The 24556-nt window shown below is 43.9% G+C and overlaps 1 protein-coding gene across 1 annotated transcript in view; it reads right to left on the reverse strand.

The window, feature by feature from the left end:
* Positions 1 to 15191: 15191 nt before the first annotated feature.
* The window catches only part of SLC2A13 (solute carrier family 2 member 13), a 140708-nt gene continuing 131343 nt past the window's right edge, over positions 15192 to 24556 (reverse strand). The window contains exons 7-10 of the mRNA XM_019474583.1: positions 18156 to 18277; positions 17870 to 18022; positions 15984 to 16700; positions 15192 to 15407 (exon numbers count right to left, since the gene is read on the reverse strand). Of these exons, the coding sequence (XP_019330128.1) occupies positions 16474 to 16700; positions 17870 to 18022; positions 18156 to 18277 (502 nt within the window). The 3' untranslated portion in view covers positions 15192 to 15407; positions 15984 to 16473. The remainder of the gene's footprint in view (positions 15408 to 15983; positions 16701 to 17869; positions 18023 to 18155; positions 18278 to 24556) is intronic.

Here is a 24556-nt window from a genome sequence, read left to right on the forward strand (position 1 = left end):
CTAGTAAAGGTGGCAGGGAGACTCAATCTGTTACTGACATCTTCGACTTACACATCCATACACCTTTACTTACATATACATAGCTATATCTATATATCTGTGTGTGTGTGTGTGTGTGTGTGTGTGTGTGTGTGTGTGTGTGTGTGTGTGTGTGTGTGTGTGTGTGTGTGGGATCCTGTTGATTACAAACTGGGCTTGGGCAAAAGCTATGCTGGAGACTATTCCTGAAACAGCGCAGGAGATTTGCTTTTATAAGGTTACTATGTTGTGCTTTCTCACTCGGAGACAGCTGTCAAAAGATTCACTGCCCTTATTGAGTGGTTAAACATTGGAACAGGCTGCCCAGGGAAGTGGTGGAGTCCCCATCCCTGGAGGTATTTAAAAGACGAGTAGATGAGGCACTTAGGGACATGGTTTAGTGGGCATGGTGGTGTTGGGTTGATGGTTGGACTCGATGATCTTAGAGGTCTTTTCCAACCTCAATGATTCTATGATTCTATGATTTTATTCCCACCAGGTTGGTTTCTTTTATTTCTACATTTTGTAATAAAAGGTTTTGCAGATGAAGGGATGTGTGTCACCCAGCCCTGATGAGATCTGTCACTATTCTTTGTCTCTGTTCTCATCATCAAACTAGTGGCTGGGTTTTCTACCGGCTTTTGTTTTTGAAGCTAGGAGCCATTTTTAAAAGGTCTACATTGCCCAACAGTTTGCAGGTTTATGGCTATGCCATTTTAAAAATAGCGTCTCAGAAATGTCAGTGGACTTTTCTGTACTCGGAAGAAAATAGCGCTGTCTTTTATATATATATAAATAGCATACATGGGAAGTGGTTTGCACAGCCGGATTTCTGAAATGTGTAACTATCATTTAGCCAATTCACTGCCCACTTCCTAAGGCTTGACACAAGCAGGTTTTCTTTTTTAGGTTGCCTCAATTTATTGTCAAAGCAAGCTCCCTAGTAATTTTTTTATCTGAAACTGCAATGTTCATCTTCTTCACAGGAGCTATAATTTATTTGAATAACAACTACGACTTGCCGAAAGCTCAGCCATTACCGGTGGTTTGTAAGGCAGAGTTGTTCACTCAGCGTTATGAAGCCCATTCAGATTGTGCCACACCAGCAGCAGTCCACGCTGGCCTGAATTAGGACATCTCCAAGGCGTGCGTTTTCCCAGCAATCCCCCGTGCCTGGTACGTACTTGTGAGCCTTTCCAGTGGCACGTGTCCAGCTTCACGGCCCTCCCCACGGCTGATGCTGCTCGAACCCGCTTGGTCTGCCAGCCTCCTGCAATATGCTGTGGCAGGGGCCAGTGAATGGCATGTTACAGCTAAAAGCTCTGGTGCTGTGTACTTTATATTTGAGTTCCCAATTAGACTGGCAGATTGTCCTGGTTTTGGCTGGAATAGAGTTAATTTTCTTCCTAGTAGCTGGTACAGTGCTGTGTTTTGGATTTAGTAGGAGAATAATGTGATGTTTTAGTTGTTGCTAAGTAGTGCTTACACTAGTCAAGGACTTTTCAGCTTCTCATGCTCTACCAGCAAGAAGCTGGGAGGGGGCACAGCCAGGACAGCTGACCCAAACTGGCCAAAGGGACATTCCATACCATGTGACGTCATGCTCAGTACATAAACTGGGGGGAGTTGGCCAGGGGGCGGTGACCGCTGCTCGGGAACTGGCTGGGCATCGGTCGGCAGGTGATAAGCAAGTGCATTGTGCATCACTTGCTTTGTATATTCTTTTATCATCATTATTATTACTATTTTCCCTCATGTTCTGTCCTATTAAACTGTCTTTATCTCAACCCACGAATTTTACTTTTTTTTCCTCCCCGATTCTCTCCCCCATCCCACTCGCGGGGGGCGGGGGGGCAGTGAGCAAACAGCTGTGTGGTGTTTAGTTGCCTGCAGGGTTAAACCACAACACAGATGTAAAATTATTGCATGGCCAGAGAGCTCTCTGGTGGCTGTGCTTAGAGAGATGCTGAAGTGACCCATCCCTAGGTAAACTGCCATTAACTTGCAGTGGAAGTTATACTCCTGATCTCTGTGAGAGTGGCATCGGTGCTGGGACTTTCAGATTTTGTTTTGTTTTACAGTGAAGTGGGCTACCCAAGTTCAGGCAGATATTCCTGATCCACAGGGCTAGCCTCTGAGCGGGACGTATTCCCAGTTTGCTCCTGTGAACCTACAGGACAAAGTGTGCGGGTCAGAACTGGGAAGAGAGAGCTGGTTGCACTGTATGGACATATGTGTGTAGGGGTTTCAAATGAGGCAATACATCTTTATTAAGTTATCTCTCATCTTTCTAATAATTCAGAGCCTTTCAGTGGGTATAGCTTATTTTCACTTCAGTCACTAATATAGAAGTTTTCAAAATCTGTCCAGTTCCAGCCAGGTTTCAGTCTAGACTGCACCATTTCCCAGTAAGGGCTGAAATTACGCAGCTCAGTGCCAGACACACATTTTCTGACTGGCTGTATGCAAGAGCTGCCTACATGTCTCTAATGCAGTAATTCACCACTTGGGAGATGTCAATCACCATAGATAATCATGTTCCAAAGCCTTTGGATGACAGCATATAAAATCCAATTACTTTACAATTTTTACCTGTAATTGCAAAGCAATCAGAAGAAAGAAAACTATCTTTGTAGAGGTATGTGTGCTGGCAATGATGATAAATAAGGCAGCATGCTCTTTTTTAGCCACTAGAGAAGTATTTTAAAGTGTTTATGTTACTATTATTGCATTAGAAGAGAATCGTGCTTCCTCCTTATCTCAGTGCCAGTCTCCCCCTCTGCTCAGGTGCTTTCTTTCACCTGATTTTTTGGTGACTTTTGGGAAGAGCTGAGTTTGGTTTAATAGGAATCTGCTCTTTCTCAGTGGTAGCCTCAGATTGTGCTTTCTTCAACTGATACTTCAGCAGCTGACACTATTTAAGCCACCGGTATTTGTAACCTGCAGTAATGATCATTGCCCCACTATATGCATCGAGGCACCACCAGCTTTCTCTGAGGCAACGGCGTAGGCAGAGATGTTCCTTGTTCATCCATGTTAATCTTCCTGGAAGTGTGCTAAGCTTCTGGGAAGGCCACAGAAATGTATATGGTTTTAACTGTGTTTGGTGAGAATCAGTTATAAGTTGAGTTTTGCTGGGGAAAGGGACAGAAGGGTACCTGTAATCAACCAAAAACCAGAAGCATTGGTTTAGCATTGGCACTCGTATGCTTCTAAATATAGATGGAAAGAAAAACTCTCTCACTGAAAACGTTACCTTAAGCTTCAGTCAGAAGCAGTTTTAATATGCACCTGGTATCCTTTTTTGCTGTAAAGTAACCTGCAAGGTAAGAATTCGGGCAAAGTTTTCTGGGCAAGCACCAACGGAAGTTTTGTTTCATTAATGGGGCAGTTTATTGCTGGATGTTATTATGCCAAGAGCCTCCACAAACTTTGTAGAAATCCTTATTTCATTTTCGTGAAGGATTATCGTTGTGGGAAATGAGAAGCTTAACTCTTCATACAAGTGATTATTTCTTAGGTGGAAACTGTTTGTGAATTGGCTTTTTAAGGGTCTTAGCAGAGAGCAGATTCAGGAAGGATGAGGTTTCCTGGAAAAAATATTCAACTCTGCCTCATCTGTCCCCACAAAAGTGAATGACCTTCCTGCAACCCTTCTTCAGCCTCTTCTCACTGACAGCTTCCGAGGGGTTAGAGGTGACAGTCCCAGTTACCCACATCAGAGCTTGTTTCTCTGGGGCTGGTGATACTGAACTTCAACAAGGTCTCATACCTCTGTGAGCCAAATACTAAATGCTCTCCCTCTCACCTAGCCACACTGATGTAAATTCACACCCTACACCTCGACAGTGCTCGCTCTGGGTGCTGCAGCTCTCTGGATGTGAAACCCAATGGAGACCAGCGTGCAGTGCCCAGACAGCTGCAGAGGATGCTGATACACCGGCTCCGTGTGAGGCGATGGGGAATCCTGGGCTGAAAGACAGAGGGGTGGAGTCAATGAAGATAAGGTGGGAGGCTGCAAGAGGCCTGTTGTGTTCTTTAATAGAGCTGGGATAAAACATTTCCAGATCAACCATGTTTGTGCACGCTTGCAGAGGGATTTACTGCCACTGTGTCACACTCAGCACCCAGGGCTGGCCTGGCCAAAGGACCCAGAGCTGTGGCTGTTCATAGGATAAGCCAATACATCATACTGCAGAAGATTTACTCTGTTCCCTGGGCTGGAGTAATTCTCAGGAAACAGGAGGTCTGTAAGGAGATTTGCTCTTGAGAGAAGCTGCGCTTCCTGCAAACGGATGAATTTTTGGAGAACCCCAGACCAGCTGAAGCTGGTGGGGATCTCTGAGCTTGCCCAGTCCAAGCTCTGCTTGGAGCAGGGCCAGCTGGAGCAAGATGCTCCAGGCTGCGGCCAGCCACTGTCACCACGCACCCGGGCTGGGGACGGGGGGATAAACCACACCAGGTAGGTGACCCCAGGGAAGCTGTACCTGCTCACAGCGGCTGCTGCAGACAGAGGCAGCCACCGCCTGCAGTGGTTTCCTCCCTGTGCTGCGAGCCAGGCAGGAGCCTGGAGCTGGAGGAAAAGGAGCTGGGGGTGAGTGAGGAACAAGGCTAGGTGCTGCTGCCCTGCTCTGCCCCCACGTTTCCCTGCGGCAATGAAGAGAAATGGTGTTTGACCTCGACACCAGCTTGTCCCTGAGCGCTGCAGCTGCCGTGCCCCAGCTGTGGCAGTCCTGCAGCAGCGCCTTGGGGCTGGGCTAACAACGGGCACTGATCGCTCTCTCACCAGGGACCTGGGGGTCCCAATGCCCTCAGCATCTCCCTGTGAATCCCACCCCCCATAATAAAACCTGACATACAGAGATATAATGTAAAAGCTATCTCAGCTGGTACCAGGCTGGGGGCAGCAGTCATCCACCACCCAGCTTACAAAAACTTTACTTGCTTTTGATTTTTTCCATCATTTTTAGCAGCCCATGAGAGGAGAGCAGCAGGGACACTAGCACCAGCCCCAACTTAGCTCCAATGCCACGTGATATAGCCACCTCCCCCTCTGCCCCCCAGCCAACCTGGGGGCTATGGGTACCCCAAACGCCAGGGAGAGCGTGGGAGGAGCCACGTAGCATCAGAGACCGGCTCTGACTGCGGTCACATCTTGTGACAGTCCAGTAACCGGGCACACTGTCATATCAGACATCCTGGACAAAACAAAGGAGTAAATCGGGAGCAGTCAGATGGGGTTTGATCCATCATGCCATGAAAAGATTAAAACAAGCACCAGTTTAACAGCAAGGCTTACTCCAAAGCACCACTTCCCAGCAGGGACTGGGCCACCCGCTGCAGGCCACGACTGCCACTTTGGGGATGGAGACATCATCTGGTGTTTGCAGGATGGCACGTTACATGACTGCCGACAACCTCCCTCCTGCAACTGCAGTGATGCTAAGTGAAGGCTTCAGATGGACAACCTGAACATGGGATTTGGTGACAGCTGCCTGGGGACGCACCTGGGGACGCAGGGTCTCACCGGCCTCAGCTGTGGAAACGGCTTTGAGAACAAGGAAAAGCTGCAGGGGCGGGAAGGCTGCAAATGTCACAGCTCTGTCCAAGGGGACCAGAGATGCGTGTAAGACAGGTCAGGTGGGGCAGCATCAGCCCTGAGTGTTGTAATGCAAACCCCTGTACAATTTTGGAGAACAGGACTAAAACAAACACAGGTCAGCTGTGCTACAGCTGCCTGTTCAGCACCCATGTTTCATGCTTTGCCTGGTGGAGTCTGAACCAATCCAGTCCATGCCCCTCACTGGGGTTTCTGGGCATCCTGGGAGCCTGTGTCACACTGCCAGGGTGCTGCTGTCCCCTCTCACGCTCCACGAGCTTCACCGTGCCCCTCCTTCGGGGCACCCACAGCCACTGCAGCAGCTGGGGAAGGGCTCCTGGTGGGGACCTCTTCCTTAGGAGACTGGAGGACTCTTTCATCAAGGATCTGGGGGCAATGATGAACTACGCCAGTAACACAAAATCAGGGAGATGGTGAGGAGCAACACTGACAGAGGCTACAAGCAAATGGTCAGCAATTGGGTCCATTTAAACAAAATGTACCCAAATGTCCTCAAGCGTGAGGGCGCCCTGTTAAGAAGGAGAAGGGCAGGACATGCTGGCAGAGCAGGGCTCAGCCTGGAGCGCGGTGCTGAGGGCTCACCCTGCACCTGCGCCTGGCCACCATGCATGAACGGGCAAATGCAGCCGGGGATGGGGAGCTCGGCATGGAGACTGGGGGTAATTCTCTCGCTATAGGTGATCTTCATAGATTAAGTAGTGAACAAGCTGCAGTGCTGTGCCCAAGAAATGTAAAAAAATAATAATTGAAGAACAAGCCTACGAATATCTGACAACATGGAAAAACCCCACCTTTTAGGGAGAGATTTAGACCATTCAATCTGCTTATCAAAAGATCAAAAGGAAAGCCAGTTACTGTGTAGATGTGACACCACAGGGAGCAAATACAGCCACTAAAGGACTCCAATGCAGTTGGTCTACCAGAGGGTGAGAGTGCCCAGTACCTGTCCTCCTGCCCTCAGAGAGGAAGGAGGGGGACAGCGAACAAGCATCACTGGTTGGCAGGGTGAGACATCCCAGCTTTCTCACTTAAGTGCCCAATCGGCACAGAGGGACTGGTTCTGGAAAGCGACACTGTATCCCAGCTTCCTTGGGCACTGTGATCCATGTTGAGGTGCTCGTGCAGAAGCCGCTGCATCCTCAGCCCAGCACCCATCTTCCATCTTTGCTTCCCTCCACCCAGGACAGTTTGACAGTGTCCCCTGCCATCAAGCGGTGGTGTAGCAGGAAGCACCATGTCCCCACACTCTCGCCTCACTAACCATCCCCGATATCTTATGCCCTGCTTCCTTTCTCCAGCCCCTGCTAGGGATTTGCTCCTTGCTCTTTCTGCCCGCGTTTCCTCGGCAACCTGATCCAACCTCAGTTTCACGTATCATCTTCATTACAAAGTTTAGCTAATCCAGCCCCCTCTGCCCTCAAACTGCTCGTGCATCTCCAACCACCTCCCCGAAACCCTCACTGATCCTTCAGGCACAGACCTTCCCCAGCTCTCCATCCCCTGTTCATCACCTTTGATGAAATTTAAGCAAGCGCATAAACTCTTTCCAACGGGGATGGGCACATGGTTCACTGCTTTGCTGAAGGGGAGGGCTTAATTTTTCCTTCTCACATCTGAGCCCCCCCAAGGGATGTGCTCCCCAGCACCAGTGCACTGCAGCTTGTACTCTCCTTACATAGTGCGCAACTCCTGCATCCTTGTGTGGATCTCTTTATTCAACATGATCTTTTTCTGAAGAATAATCCTCAGAATAGGGCTTGCTTGGAAGTTTTTCATCTCCCTGGCCCCTTTTGTTGTTGCAATAAAATGCACCTAAGCCCATCCCTGCCTGCATGGTGATGGTCTTAACATCATATAGGTCATTTTGGATGCATGCTCCTCTTTCTTCCTTCATACAATACACATCTTACTGCTCTGTACAAGACACCCTGCTTTTCTTTTCAGCATTATGGATTCTATTAGCGCTTTCATGGGATATCATGGTACCAAACATCAGAGTGCGCTAGCTAACGTAGAGGTCTCACTTGTGTGAAAAATAGATGGATACTTTTATCCTCCTGAAATCCAGACCCAAAGATCTCCTATAAAACCAACTAACCAACCAAAAGCCCCACCTCCAGAGGTCTCAGAGGGGATCTGTTACCTTTTTTCTATCAAAATCAAGATGCAGAAAACAATCAAGATGCAGAAAACATATCTGGTAGTTCCGCAGTTAACTCTCAAAAGGCAAAAGCTTTCCAAATTTCAGCTCTATGCAGAGCTTCTCTATTACACACATGCACGGGTACCACGTAGGTAAAGGATGTTAGACAAGCAAGTGAAAACCTGCCCTGGAGACCAGCTAATGAACAGCCCCATGACGAGACTGGTGGAACTGCTTACGGCAAATGCGCATGACTATTTCCACCTGTCTTTCAGCTGGTTGCTTGATGGGTTGAACAGGTTGAATCCTTATCCGTCAGGATAAGGATTAAGATGCCATTCATTTTGGGCCAAGTGAATGTGCTGCAAGTGAAACTGCAGCAGCTGAAGAGCCCAAGTACATTCGTGCAGGGAGCTCTGCGTGGGCAAGGGTGGCTGGAGGGACGCCAGCTCAGGGGATGATCACCGGCAGGTCTCTTCAACCAGCTCAGCGCAACTCAGCAGGGGACCACCGAGATCAGAAGAAAGGGACTTTTTTTTTAAGCTTACCTTTAACTTCTCCACCTACTTCCTACAAACTGTAGCAGTCTTTAAAGAAAGCACTTCATGCCACGCACAAAGCAAAGGCTGTGCAGGACTGTAAGGGTGACTTTGGTTCGGATGCAGCACCACCCAGCCTGGATGCCTGGGGGGTCTGATCCTGAAAATGCTCACAACGATTTGGGAGCAAGTACTGCTACTGCTGGCAGTTCAGTTCTGCAGATGGCAGAATCCGTTCGGCAGAAATCAATCCATCAGTAGTTGTTTTGTGATAGTAGCTGGAGCAGAGGGGAACGGGAGAAGGCAAAAAAATGGAGCGTTTGACAGCGGAGCCACCAGCTTTTCATTATCCCACAAAGCCGCCATGTGGTTTTGGTGACAAGTAATCTCAACTGCAGCCACTCATCACCTTTATTAGCACTATCAGCCAGAAACCTAAAAACATAACCTGTCAGTGCAAAATGATCAGCTGCTTCTCTCCCCTCCTGGAGGTAAGCTCTGCCACAGATACAGGTTTGCCAAGCAGACTCCTGCTGCCAGCATCTCCCCGCCAGCTGTACTGCCGCCGGCTGTGATCTCTCTGTGTCCCAGACCAAAAGGCTACAGCTCTGTCAGAGGCAAGTCTGGATCTTGCAAGGGTTCGATCGTGGTACCTGTGATAGGTGGAGGTAAAAGGAGCAATTTCCACTCGGTCTAGCAGGTGCGATTCCTCTGCCGCATGGGAGAGCACAGCCAGGGCAGCCCCCAGCATGGCACGGCCACGGTCCTGCTGCTCTTCATTAACCATCAAACTGGTTTAAGCAATTTTCTTAATAAAACACACAGAGTTAGGACATTTCCCCATTAGAAAATAGCAACTTCTGCCCTTTCCCCAGCCAATAATCAAGTCTGAAGGTATAAACTTCTGTCAGAAAACCGGTCTGTGTTTGGGCAGGGGACATTGATAACCCATGGGGGGACACTGGGACAGTCCGCAGCTCTGCATAGCTGCATTCAGCTCTTCAAACAAATCCTCCAGGAAGGAAGGGACACTTGTCCGGTGTGCCATCATCACAGAAACGCTCTCTGGTTTGAACGAGATCATATTAAGATCATATTCAAAGTTATTCTTGCCCTTCACTTATTTCAGGCAAGCCCATGGGCTATTTTAGCTCACTTTGCTGAGCAATGCAATTTTGCAACTCTAAAAGGCGACCCGAATACCCGAACAAAGGAAACCTTGAGAAAGATTCTGTAATTAAGTATCTCACCTTTTATTTTGTTCATTTACACTTCTGGCACTGACAATTCTTTAGAGATATTTATTTTTATGTAAAGACCAAACTTCATTAAAGCAATCAGAACAGAAGTCAATTAAATAATTTTACATCACTTAAGTTTCAGAAAATGTACACCACTTTCATACATTATAGGCTTGACTGGTTGCAGAAGGAAATGGCACATGTTTGACATGGTTAAGAAATAACTTGGACAACCTGACAATTAGTTTTGCCAAAACCTGTTTTGTACTGAATACCTAACACACGCCCAAGGATTACAGTATGCCTGGTGCCGTCATGTGCATTTCATTCAACACGAAAGTATTTCTGCCAATTTGGTCTCCGATAATGTCTCAAATATTCTACATAGAATTTGTCACAGAAAGATCCAGTTAACCGTTCTGTAGGGGTGTGAGTTTCATGCTGGAAAGCGGAGACGTGACTCATGCCGCTTCCCAGCCATGCCCTGGACCAGCAGGACACTGAGCACATGGAGAATTTCAAGCATATGAATAATCCTATCGATTTCATAGGGACTACTCGAACACTTAAAATCGAACAGATGGCAGGCGTGCACTAGGCAGGGCCTGCGGTGTACCACAGCATCCCAGCACCACGAAACCATCTTGTTTCACACCTGCTGAGGATCCATGAAGTCTCTCCTGCAGAAGTCATGATGATGGTCATACATTCAGTCCTCTCCAAAGTCTGTGTAATGTTTAAGGCAGCAAGAGAAATTTGCCTTTATTTTAACACTTCAGAAACTGATGTTTCCTTTAGAAATAGGTGGACGTTACTCATAATTAATCAGTGCACCCCTTATTTATATAAATGCGATGAAAGGTCAAACCGAATTTTGACAAACTGTATCTCAACAGAATCGAGGAGTGTAACTGAACCAGAGTTAAAGCTTTATAATTACACGTGCCAGATCATTCACATGTAACATACTGTCTAGGGACAATGTGAAAAAGCGGGGATTTAGATAAACTCTGTATTCTTGAGGCCTGACGCTGGTCAAACTTCCCCTGGCTTGAGTGAGCTCTACTGAAGCTGACGAGTGAGCCCCTCTGATGAGAGGTGCGAGTAAGATTAAAAACATGCCGCTGGTTCACACTAACAGGTCATTGTGGCTAAAGTATATTCTCATATACGGAACTCTGGAACACCATTAACACCCACTTACAAAACACTACAGTGATGGTTATTGGCACATAAAAATGAGAGGTGCGTAAGATTAAAAACATGCCGCTGGTTCACACTAACAGGTCATTGTGGCTAAAGTATATTCTCATATACGGAACTCTGGAACACCATTAACACCCACTTACAAAACACTACAGTGATGGTTATTGGCACATAAAAAACTCCTTCTCTATATGAAAACATACACAAAAAAGATAAGAACTGCCATTTTTTCAGACTTTTAAAATCTATATATAGTTTCCTTTAAGGAGTTTTAACCCCCAGTATCACAAACAACAATATTTCTTTAACAATGTTCACCTAGATTTTACTGTGCTGACATTTGTAACACTGCCACAACCTAGACCACTTTGTGGATTATGCTTAACTGTACTGTACACAAGGCGATGAAGATCGATAGAAAACCACTAAGATTTTTGCACAAAAATGTGACTTGTTAAAATCCAGAGAACGACTGAGTCACTTTATAGGCAGCAGCTACATGTAAGCTGTAAATGTTACCCGCAATAAAAACACATTTTGCCATAAAGCACATATTGTGGCATTATCTGCTTCTGGCCTGGTACATAAAGCTCGATTTTCTTCCCAATGCAGAGGAATGAGGTTTGGTTAGCTTGACTCTCTCAGAAAAAAGTGCACAAATATCTTACTCTTTAAAGTGCTTTGCAGAACTGTCTCTTCTGCCTTGATTTCTACCCCGAGATCTCTCTATGCTGTGAAGACTCTGCCTCTTTCTCGCGTCGTGATGTTCAGCTAACAAAGCCTCTTTACTTGTACTTACGCAAGTACAAGTAAAATTTCAAGACCATGTTAGAAGAGCGTTTACCTTGAGAAGTAGAAAGTTGCGTATAAAGCTGAGAAGTACAGGGTCTATCTTTTATTAGTCCACTGCGCGCTTGTGGGGCTGCACCCAGCACCCTCACGGCCAAAGGAAAGACCCTTGCTCAGGGCCTGTAGCAGACCCTGAAAGTCAAAACTTCTCCCCAGTGCTCAACCTGAGTGACTAAGAAGGGCAAAAGAGATTTTACCGAGGAAAAAAGTACTAGCTTTGCAAACTCCATTGCCATGTTCTCACCTCCGCATGGGCATGGGAGAGGAGCCTTGTGTGCTTCTTTCCCCTTAGTCTGCCAGCCTCCTGTTCCCATCCACAGGACCAAGCACAGTCCCTTGGTCCCACCATCCTTCTCCCACATGGGAGAGAAGTCAGAGACTGCTCCTTTTGGCTACGACACCTGTCTCTGCTGACACATGACTTCGTGGGGCTTTTGATGCGTCGTTTCTTTCTTCTCCCCTCCCGACCCTAACTCCTACACCACTGAAATGCCGCATTTACCAACTCATGCAAAAATAAGTCGGCATTGGAACAACGATCCCTGGGATGTATCCTCTCTTGTCCCAAAATTTCTGACAGGGCTGTCACTGCAACTCACAAGGTAGCAACGTCTATGACAGCGATCTATCTCAGGTGCACATGTAGCAATGCAACTTCAGCCCTCAAACGAGTCCTGGGGCCTTGCTTCATTTCTATGTCTATTTTCAAAACAGGTTTGCTTCGCTCGTTAAAAACTGATTTTGATCAACAAAGTGACACAGGGAAGAAACAAGTGGCAAATTATCTCAAACCCCCAACACTTTAGATTTGCAACATGGTGAACAAACTACTATATGTGAATTAAATTTAAAAAGATTAAAAATGCATCAGGACTTGTTTCTTTTATACTTGCTCTCGGACCAAAACATGTAGAGTCAGTAGATTAATCAGAATTAAAATATCTCAAATTATTGTGTATAATCAATATGTGATTCATGCCCAACTCTACCAGCAGTATTACTCTAGCATTCCTGATGCACAGAATACCTGAATTAAATGTGCAGTCCTTGTGAAGAAACGATTTCACATCTTCCGCAGAAAGCTTTCAATAAAATGATATTGTGCTTAGACATACTATTTATGCTACTTCATAAATTAAAATCCTATCATAAGAAATTATTCAGCTACACTGTATTTTTATTCTTTTATCTGGAATGTTACTAAGCCTACCCTTAGCAAAAATCTCTTAAAACTTAAAATATGCACAAATATAAAAAATCTTTGCAAAATAGAAACATTTATTTAATTTTCTTCATACATTATAAATGTTCACAGATTTTAAAAATAAAACCCTAATCGCGTAAGATTAATTTCAAGTATTTGATCTCATTTTTATTACACGTGATGCTTGGTACTAGGTTCAGTGTTTCTAAGGTATGGAATGTTATCTTGGTGTAAAGCAACCCTAAAAGGAAGACTTAAACCCAACTCTCTGCGGGTGGGGAAGGGAGAGTGACAATAAAGAAGCCGATACATTTTGCACCCTCATAGCAATGATGAATAAAATGCAAATGTTTCTATCATGTTGCCTCCAGAAAAAGGGCACGGGATGCAAACCTTCAGAAAACTGCTTTCAGTAAGATCGAACTTGTGTGAGAAAACGAGCCCAGTGCAGTACACAGCTGAGCGCCACCTTTGAGAACATCCGTGAAACAAGGCTGGCAGAGAGAGATGGTCGTCTGCTGCTAAAAAGCCCCAGCACTGCCTGCAAAACAAAAGAGGCTGGTCTTGTGACAGCGATCTTTCCAGTGACTTTGCTTTGGTTATGCCCGATAAAGCAGCAGTTTCCTCTACCTGTGGACACAAGTGTAACGAAGCGCGAGGTCAGCACTGACACCATGCCGGCGCAGGGACACTCTCCTTGGCTTACACCCCGCTCCAGCAAAACACGTCAAGCAAGGGGACGTTCATAGGTGTAACGGTGAGCATGGGGTCACGCTTTTGGGGGGATTAGAACCGTAAGTCCCTATTCTCAAAAGCCAGTAAATACCCACTTACAACCACGTAAGCACAGGTTGGGCATCACACACCTATTCACACGCTGTTCTGGGTAACAAAACTGTTCCAAATAAGGGCCTTGAAACACACATTTTTTGGTTTCAGGAAGAAACCAATTTGCCCTTAAAACTATTTTGTTCTCATCTGTGCCAAGTATCCCTTTTTCTCATTTCAGGTACTGCACCTTCGGTGAAGGTTTCAAAGAGGTGACAGCCTAACGGAGACATCCTCTGGTGGGTGCATTTGTAGATAGGTCTGGAGACCCGAGCATTTTCAACAGCTGGTGCTTTCAAGCATAAAAATATTGTGCGCTTAAAGGGGAGGCAAGAGGAGAGGCGTGAGAATCCAGCCCTCTCACCGCGCAAGGACATATTCAAGGTTGGGCCACTCTTCGCAATGATTCGTTTGAAATTCCCTCCGTCCGCTATGCTTTCCCCTTTTAGTCCCAGTCAAGTCACAGAAGGATGCTTTAAAATGTTTTGTTTCCAAAAATATTTCTTTGATTAATGAAGTAAAAAAGAAAATAACGCAAAATACACCCAATCGCTGAAGGTCAATAATTGGAGAGTAAGAACTCCCCCCCAGAAGATCAGATAACATAATGGCAGACAACAAAACCCCACGTTATCCAATAAAAATAATTTAGTAACAAATGTCCAGTCTCAGTTTTGATAGTAATCCTACATTCAGAATATTTTTCAACCCAAGAAAAGCCCACAAAGCAAATCTATAAAAGCTAATGAACCCAACAACTTCTTTAATCTTTACACAATGAAAAATAAATGTATTTTCACCAAATAAATGGGGGGCAGCCCACAGGCAGAGGAGGTTTTCCACATTCTTTCAGGAAGCAAATGTTTCAAAGATAAGAATTTGAATTGTTGGTGATTTCAAACTTGTATCTCTGAAGACATAAAGCAGTGAGGACAGGCCAAGGAAAAAAAAGAACATAATATTTTTATGTAGCTGCATAAAATTCAGTTTGCCAAGGCAAGCAATCATGGCAGGTGAATAAAATACCATTCATATTTTCATTACCAGGCTAAAGGCAGCCAAGTTGATTTTTGTGCCTGACATTTTCTTGACAATTTTGCAATGCTTCAGTAAGGCAATTAATATGAGATGTAGGCTTCTGCCCATTGCTAATATTTCTCTTTAGATCCAGCAAGACACTGGTTGACTAAAGGCATTTGAAGGAAAAACGTGCTGGGATTCATTTACTCTGTACATATGAAGATAAACTGAAGGCAATGTGATTATTCACAAGCAAAAGGCGCAGGAGGGATGACCACCGTGCATGTAGCAGCACAAAACCTCTCCCCTCCTTTTCTTTCTTTTAGCTAGTGATACTTTATGTTCAAAAGTAGGCACGAACCCAAACGTTCAAATGCAAAAAAGGAAAACAAAAATCATTTTTTTCCAACTAACTGAAGCCTCTACATTGTACCTAGCAATATATACCAGTTCATTTGTACATGTGGCCACATACTTAGTTCTGTTTTCCTGCTCTCAGGTAGTTAATTTTGGCAGTTTCTCTCACAAACACCAACTCCCAACTGTAGTGTGTACTCAAGAGCAGCAGTGGCTAGATAACCTGGTGTAACACAGACGTATGTCACCCTAGTGAACCTCCACCCAGGTGAGTATGGCTCTCTACTTGTTATCTCAAATAAATAAAAATGGAAATTCTCTTAGGGCAAATTTGGGAAATGTTCCCTCCGATAGATATTTGTATTTTCCTAATCAGTTAACCCTTTTAAATGGCTACCGTTACAGCAGCTTATGCATTCGTCATTCGCTGTACTGCACAGCAGAGCTATTTGCTAGGCTGCGATGGGATGGGGATCTGACAGATGTCGGCTGCTTTCTGATTAGCTACTCTATTATTTTATCTTTTGTCAGTATTGAATATAAGGACAACCACTGACCATCTAGGATAGCCTTCTGTATTCATCTGGTACAGTGCACCCTACTATACACCTTGGGACGGTGCAGTGTCACGCACACTTGGTGAATTCACATAATGGTGGAATTCAATCTCTTTTTCTTAGGGCAAATTTGGGAAATGTTCCCTCCGATAGATATTTGTATTTTCCTATAGATATTTGTATTTTTCCTAATCAGTAAACCTTTTAAATGGCTACCGTTACAGCAGCTTATGCATTCGTCATTCGTTGTACTGCACAGCAGAGCTATTTGCTAGGCTGCGATGGGATGGGGATCTGACAGATGTCGGCTGCTTTCTGATTAGCTACTCTATTATTTTATCTTTTGTCAGTATTGAATATAAGGACAACCACTGACCATCTAGGATAGCCTTCTGTATAACCTTTTAAATGGCTACCGTTACAGCAGCTTATGCATTCGTCATTCGTTGTACTGCACAGCAGAGCTATTTGCTAGGCTGCGATGGGATGGGGATCTGACAGATGTCGGCTGCTTTCTGATTAGCTACTCTATTATTTTATCTTTTGTCAGTATTGAATATAAGGACAACCACTGACCATCTAGGATAGCCTTCTGTATTCATCTGGTACAGTGCACCCTACTATACACCTTGGGACGGTGCAGTGTCACGCACACTTGGTGAATTCGCATAATCGTGGAATTCAATCTCTTTTGGAAGTCATTGCTTTTAGTCATCAAGAAAACACTAGCATATTGAATTTCCTCCCCAATGGAGCGTTTTTGAACGTGAAGGCATTTTTAACTAGACAGTAGAAAGGAGAACCAGACCAGAAGCAGGGCAGTGAGGTCATCAGAGAGCTGCTTTTCCCCCAGAAGGCTTTTAAATGATTAAATACATCAGCAGCTGAAAATTATTCCACATCAGAAGCATCATTGTCAGAAAGATGGTAATTACTTCCCTTCACCCGAATATACTCGATATACCTCCCTTCATCAGAATCTGACATACCACATGTACATAGCCTGTTTTCAAACAAAGATTCAATTTCCTCTAGTTTTTTCCCTTTAGTCTCAGGAAGGCAGCCGTAGATGAAAACCAGTCCCAAGCCAGCAAACCCTGCGTAGAGGAAGAAGGCTCCTGCAATGTAAAGCAATATGCACAGTCGGTTACAGAAGTTCCTGTCCCTTCTCTGCTCCAGAGCAGAGGGAGCGGCAGAAGCAGCAGGCTGCAGATATCAAAGGGGTGCATAAAAGCAATGGTTGGAGCGGCATCGTTAAAATAACGAGCTGCGGGGCCGTGGGCGTAGGAGAAGGCTGCTTTATTGCATCGCTCCACAACGGAGTAAATTAACAAAAGCAATTTCATTTCACGTGGAAGATAATACACATCTTTTTTGGACAAGTCATTCTGCTGTTAAAATAAACAGCAATTAAATGGTTGCATATCCAACAAAAAAAGCAGATACGGAAGGCAAGAACTTTCTTAGTTTATGTTAACAGCGAAGGACACGCTAAGACAACCCCTCAGAATAAGAAACCTTAGCAAAGAAGAAATAGTCAGGATTAAAATAACACTTGTGACTCTTACACCTAACTATTATTTAAAAGTCCTCTGCAGAGACAATTAGCAGTGAGAAAGAGCTCGTTCCCCTCCACCACCCACCTTACCTAGGGGGGACAGAGGAGGTACCAAAGGACCAACAAACATTTACCTGCCATGTGTTTCTAGACTGATGACTCAAAGAAATGACAAGTAGAGCTGAAAGGCTCTGTACTAGTAATGATATGAAGGTCACAAAACTCCCTAGCAGTTTAATGTAATTTAAATGACTTGTAGTGGAGTGGCTGAGCAGTAGTCTGACAAACTCTCCACAGGCTCCAGCAGACAGGACTTAATCAACAGCTGGGAGTGGGGCAGTAGCATCTTACACAGCTAATTCTGCAAGGACCATCTGAGATTGGCCTTGGATGCCATCATAAACCAGAAAATTGCAGATGCTGTCTCCTTAAGTGGGAATCAGCACATTTCACTAAGTCAAAAGTGGGGTTTTTCCAGCTTCCCTGTTTTAATCAACTGTCTAGGTTCTCAGTTAAGGACAGGAAGAAGTATTTCTTATGAAAGCTGGACCAAACTCTATGATCCAGGCAGGTCGTATCAGGTCTCTAGTCTTACTAAACCACAGTGGGTTGAGAACACTGCATTCACAGTTGACATTTCATAGCAAAACCAACTGAGTGACCCAGAATCAGCAGAAAATCTATGCGCCAGTGGTAGCACTGCACACACGGACACATACTGTTTCTTACCATAATACGTCAGATATTCGGCTGTATGCAGAAATGTCAGTGACACGAGCACATTGAAAACCCAGTTGACTCCAGAGGAACACGCGTTTCCTGTACTTCTAGCCCAAAGTGGGTAAATTTCAGAATTGACGGTCCAAGGCATAGGACCCATCCCTAAGAATTAGAAAAAAAGGTCAATCTCAGTTTAATGCCCGGACTCAAAAGTAAATTTAACATGTAGCCTCACTATTCAACATCTTACCTTTACAATTTTTTAACTTATATGCATGAACAAACGTTTGCTTACCAGGTGCAAAGAAAACCAAGTATAAAATAAGGCCCAGAAGTGCTGTCCAAGAGTATGGAGTGGGGCAGAAATTGTATGCCCAGAACAAATCTTCCTTTTTGAATACTGTTTCATTTGAACACCTGAAAAATAACAATAAAACTTAGTATTAAAGAATTTTCAGGGAAATGGGTGACATCTCTTTATAAACATGGCACATAATGTCTTATGAAAAGCTGACAAATGTAAAATTAAGATGAAAAAGCTCCATCCCTGTTAATTTATCAAGATCTTTGAGCCAAGTTCTACATTCAGAAATGTGCTTTTTCCCAAGCCTGGTTTTAGGAAGAGTAACCAACACAACATTCCTGAATTTAAACATTTGCCTTGTATCTACAGGTCTTCTTCAAATGAATAGTCTTCACTATGCAAGCGGTCATACCAAAGCCAATGAGACCATTCACATGAATATCACACACTGCAGAAAGAGCTGCAGCAGCAGGACTTCGAGCTAAAGATGCCACATGCAAGGATTTAAGGTCAAATGGAAGTTAGTCCTTAAGTCATTGATGAACTATATGCTGCACACTTTGGGTGTAATCAGTAATGCCTATGGAGTGTGCCAAGGTCAAGTGAAGTTATAAGGAAAAAAGTCGTATATTTTCTCTTCTACGCAGTGAAAGAATTTAGAAGAAGGCAGCATTTCTAGTTAGACAGTAAAAATAAGAATCAGACCAGAGGTAAACTGTGCCTGTGCTACTGAAAGAAAAAGTTACTCTCTTCCAAGGACTATGTGGAAATCACGTATTTCTAGGAATAGGTATAAAGCCAGGTATTTTCATCTGTCTGTCATCAAAATATTTTAAAGGAATACTGGCAACTTAATTTTTTGTTATAAATCTTATTTTTGAAAACTAGCATTTGTTTAAAGGGACAAGTCATAACTGTAACTAGAGAAATTTTTCAGCTGCAACCACATCAATTGTTACAGCAGAAAAAACGGGTACTTTTGGGAGAGAATACTTAGGCAGACACCACCCTTTCATATGCAAACAATGTTATTTACTTGGAGAAAAGAAATCACAGAGAGCTGAACATCTGTCTGGGTTACGATTTCCAGATCAGATGAGCACTTACATGAAGGACGTGACCCTCTTGACAGTAGGAAAACCAGAATGAAGATGCCTGCAATGGGTGATAAATCATAGCTGGGCAACGAGTGGAGAGGTGGTGGAGCAACAGACACCCTGAAATATTTCAGAGGACCTACCACCACTGCAGCTGATTTTCAAAAGCAACTTCCAACAAAACATTCCCCCTCTAACTTTCCTGTTGAGAAATGACCAGGTAGACCCAGGCTGAACAGGAATGTGCTAAGCACTGGTGGCCAACCCACAACCAGTCCTGGGGCAGAAATTTTCCTTATGCTGGCATGGATGTACCAACAGGACAACATTTAAGGCAGGATGTCACTGTGAAGTCCCAAACCCAATTTCAGGACAGCTGGAAATCCAAAATTCAAATACACTTAAAGGAGAGAGGTTTACCCAACAAATCCTGGAAAAACACATATCTGAAAGCCCAGCCAAACTCTAACGCTGCCTTAATGGTGGTAAGCCGCAAGATTTGCAGTTCCACCTTGCACTTGAGCAGTGCCTGAGCAGCTGGTGCCAGCACTCCCCAGAGAAGTGCCGAGCCCTTGATGTGCTGCCGGCAAAGCAGCCAGTGCCGGCATGCACCTTTCCACCCTGCCGCAGCCCTGCCTTGCCGAGCTCCCCCAGAAAGCCCATCTCATCCAGCGCATACAGATTCACTTTCAGTCTTGAGGTGAAAAACACACAGAAAACGGGCCAACTGAACATCTCTCTCAAAGATATGTCCCTCGTACCCGGATACAACAGGCTCACAGCCTCAGCTGCTGCCTGGCCACTGGAGCACCCATCGGCCTAAGACACCAACAGCTTCCATGACAGAGGTTTTTCACCTTTTCTCAGCCAAAAGTACTGCTGTCATCCTTACCACTTCTTCATCTTGCTTCTAAGCATCACCCCAGGTTCCTTCTTCTGTCACTTTGCTCTTGCATGGCTCAGCTCAGCATTTCTTTTTCAGTTACGAGCACGAGACACAGATCATTCCCTGTCAGTGTCCACCTTGACACTTCCCTACCACTCTACGCCCTCCTCGCCACGTGCAGGTTAAATCAGGTTTGAGCTATATCCTAGGTACAAGCCATACAGAAGAATGAACTGTGCTGGAGAACTATCCGTATGTTTAAACCAGCTGTTCCTTACACGTTAAGGAAATGGTGTTTGAAAGATTAATTACTGAACACCCGGTGATCCCATTGCCATCTCCCGCTCAGCCCCACGTAGCTGCCTGCTCTGCATCTGCACCACTGCGAGATCACAGGATTGCTCAGCTTCACACCGTTTTGACAACATCACATTTGCTTCTTTCACTGTTACTCTAATTTCATTTGCAGGTGTTTGGTAATGAATACAAGCTGATTAGCATTTTAAAACATCTTGATGCTGAGATTGGTTTCTCTGTTCTGCCCAGCCAGATTGGCAGCTCCTCAGAGAGGAGCCTCATGCTTTCTCTCGAACGCTACTGTAAACAAAGACATACTTGGTTTATTATCTTGCATCCATCTCCATCAGTGCAAACCAACCTGCTGATTCATACAGACACAACCGCTGGGAGGTCTGGATGTTTCCTTCCCCTACCATCCTTCCCCAGATGTGTCCTACTTTTGACAGTGGAACACAAACGATACAAGGGAAAACCACGTCTCTAAAGCCTCCTACGGCTGAAGCCACTCATCTATTCTCCTCTGTCTGCCTGTAACTGGAAGGAAATTCTGTTACAAGAAAGCAGATATAGTGCATTGAAATGGGAAAAACAGCGCTTGACTAGATTTAACAGAAACCTTGCAGTAATAAACTGTGCTTTGCTTATCCTTCAGTAATAAACCAGCATGGCACGCAGAGTAAAAGCAAAGATATCTGCATCTGCTGGCATCTTGCAGTGCTGGGCACGTTCAAAAATAACACTCCTTCAAGGCTGGGGATTTGTTCAAGCTCTGTTACTGTCCTAATTCTACTGCTATACTACTATTCCTACAAGATCTATTATTTTGCTGAAGAATATATTAATAATTACTGTATAATGTACTATCACATAAAATTCTGCATTTTGCCCTGCATGAAGAGAGCATCTATGATGGAAAGCGGACGAGCAGCTACCCATCACTTCACAAGCTGAAATGCACAGAGGAAAATGCCCTGTAAACTGCTTACAAGTGAAATGATGCAGTCAAGTACCAGTGCAAAGAGTAAATTGTAAATACCAATATGCTGGGTAATTGTCATATCAGTATAAACAGTGAAGACACACCACATCACTTCCTCTGAAGTTACTGCCAAAGTGAAAACATGATAGTGCTACACTGAAAATCTTTACCATGAATTTCTTTCGTTATGTATTTTCCACAGATAATTTAAGATGCACATCTGTTCTAATTAGTGAAAGCCTGACCTTCTAACAATTGATGTGAACAATTCGACTGACTGGAAATAAATCAGAACAGCAGTAGATTTCTAAATTACGGGCATTATATGCTTGGTTTTATAATCACAGAATCCATCTTTTATCAGATATGGTCTGTAGTTCAGAAGATCTAAAGCTTTGCTCCCCACCTCCTTAAATTACCTTCATACGGCACATAAAAGAAGGTAAGAGAAGAAGAGCTGGTGTGGGTGGTCTAAAATGTTATTGCTAATAATAAGAAGATGAAACAGGGTAAGACCATTTCCTTGATAATCAATCTAAATTTTCCTAATACTTGAGCCAATTTGGCTGTAGAATAATTCTGAACTGCAACACTGAAAACCACAGATAGGGAAATGGCTAGAGAGTACATAGCACAGGCAAGCGAGCACAGCACAAGACAAAGACCCAGCTGATTTTCTCCTCAAATTTCCATTAATTTTTGCTTCGCTGTAGAGTGAGGACTGTGTAGCCCTAAAGATATGGCTTTTGTGGGAATTAAATGTTTCATTCTGAACAGTTCATATATTTTTAATATGAAAGCTGCTGACTTCTCATTGTCTTTTAAGCCCTTCAGAAGCATCTTAAATGGATTTATATCAAAAGTCTTAAAAGGTCAAAATTCAAATCAAATCAGGCTAAGGAAATAAATTACTTCTAAAGAAAATCACTAATGTGATCATTCATCTCCTTAAAATGCTTGTTAGAACAGGCATATCTCAAAATTACACATTCTGCTCCGAGATAAACTTTAACGTCAGGTGCTGATGGTACAGAAAGATTTTAGACCTAATTCACAGTTTCACTAATCCCTCATTTCTTTGTTCTAACAAGAGTAAAACTACTTAAGGACCGCTCTAATGCTAGACTTCTGTATCTGGGTTATCAATTGATGATAATCTACAATTTACCGACTTAGTCTCCGGTGTAACACAAATATATTGGATTTTAAAAAACTTCCTTTAAAGAGATTTTTAAAGTCTCCTGTGTAGAGTGCTGACTTTTATATCATGCCAATCCAACTGAACAATACAAATTTATGCCAAGCTTATTGACTCATCTTTTCACCTGAAGCCTGGTCATGGAAAGGACAGAGGACCAAACAGACATAATTTAGAGTAGCTGCTGTTTGGACTGAGAAAGGTTTTTGTGGAAGATGCTTGGGAACAACTAAGATTATTTATCCACGAGCAATTACTCATCCTGTGAAAGAATCTGGACCTTGACATTTGGGTTAGTTCTCACAGCTTCAAGCCCCTCTTTTTCTGCTACAGAGATTAAGTTGTCTGGACAGACCCCTAACTGTCTTTAAATTACTTAAGGACAGAATTTAGCAAGGTACCAGATTAACTGTGTAACAATTTAGTGGTAGTTAGACATGTAACTAAGAACAACTTTGGAAACCGTCTCTATCCTGTCCATCAAGTGGCCTCTCTAATCCACCCATATACATTCAAAATAGTTACATTAGCACAACCCATAGAAACCAGTGAAACCATAAGGTATAGTTTCACTGTAAATCAATACATTCTGATTTAAACAAAAATCTCTGCTCCTTTCAGTACTTAATTTTTATATATACATACGGTAAGATGGTATCTGAAGTATCGAGCAAAGCTAACTCTTTCCTGAAGGTGAACAGATTAATTTAAACCCAACTAATGTCTGAATCAGTACTCCTAAGCTTTCTCACAGTTCCCTAGCTAGTGGCTTCTGTGCCTCAGAGAAGACGCACTGTAGCTCCACGCCTCTCTGGAGAAGTTTGCATCTACCGCTTTAGCTTTGTAGTTTACATGAAGAAATAACTCATCCATTAAACCAGATGTTGCTAAAAAAATGCAGATGAAGCTTTTTATGCCAGATGATGGCAATTGAAAAAAACTGAAAAGAACAAACAGATGCAGCCTTGAAAAAATGTTCCCATAAAATTTCATGGTATTCAGCTAGACATTGCTTAACCTTCATTACATAAAAATACCAGCAGCATTTTGGGATGCTCATTGAAGCCTTTTGCTATAACTGGCAAAGAGTTTTTAAAATATTAGCACGTACTTAAAAAACTTGGAAAAATAGTTTAGTTCACAGCAAGAAAACAAATTGCACCTCAGCAGATTGCTGAGGCATTTGCACATGACTGAAAAACAGTCTTTATCGTGCTAAGGCCCCCTGCTATAGGATCTATCTGTTATACCTATAGACCTGTGGGTGATATCCTGCACAAAGAACAGAAACCAGGAGAATTTAATAGATAACATATAGTAACAGTAATTATATATATACACACACACACTATAACGGCCATAGTAATTGCCGCTGTCCAAAATATTTTAAAAAATCTTAAACTAAAGAGACAAAGCCAGTTCCTTTCTCTATGCAACACTTTCCATGCCAAGTAAGTTTAGTAGCAGCTACTAGCACCTGCTAGAACAATACCAACAGGAAAATTATGCTCCTCAAGCTGAACGACTGGCACTTTGTAGTCTGCACCTGGGAAACTGAAAGCACATATTCAAATATAAATTAAAAAAAACCCAAAATCAGAAGCCTGGTTGCTTTGCCCATTACAAAGCCAAAGAGTTTAGAGATGCCTTCTTTATTGTGTGCTGTAGGGTAAGAACTGAATTTCTGTTTAGTATCTTTACCAATGATCTGGATGAGGGGATCGAGTGCACCCTCAGTAAGTTTGCAGACGACACCAAGTTGGGCGGCAGTGTTGATGTGCTTGAGGGTAGAAAGGCTCTGCAGAGGGACCTGGACAGGCTGGATCGATGGGCCCAGGCCAACTGTATGAGGTTCAACAAGGCCAAGTGCCGGGTCCTGCACTTTGGCCACAACAACCCCATGCAGCGCTACAGGCTTGGGGAAGAGTGGCT

This window comes from Aptenodytes forsteri, unplaced genomic scaffold, assembly GCF_000699145.1.
Source record: "Aptenodytes forsteri isolate BGI_AS27 unplaced genomic scaffold, ASM69914v1 Scaffold137, whole genome shotgun sequence".
In the NCBI taxonomy this organism is placed as follows: domain Eukaryota; kingdom Metazoa; phylum Chordata; class Aves; order Sphenisciformes; family Spheniscidae; genus Aptenodytes; species Aptenodytes forsteri.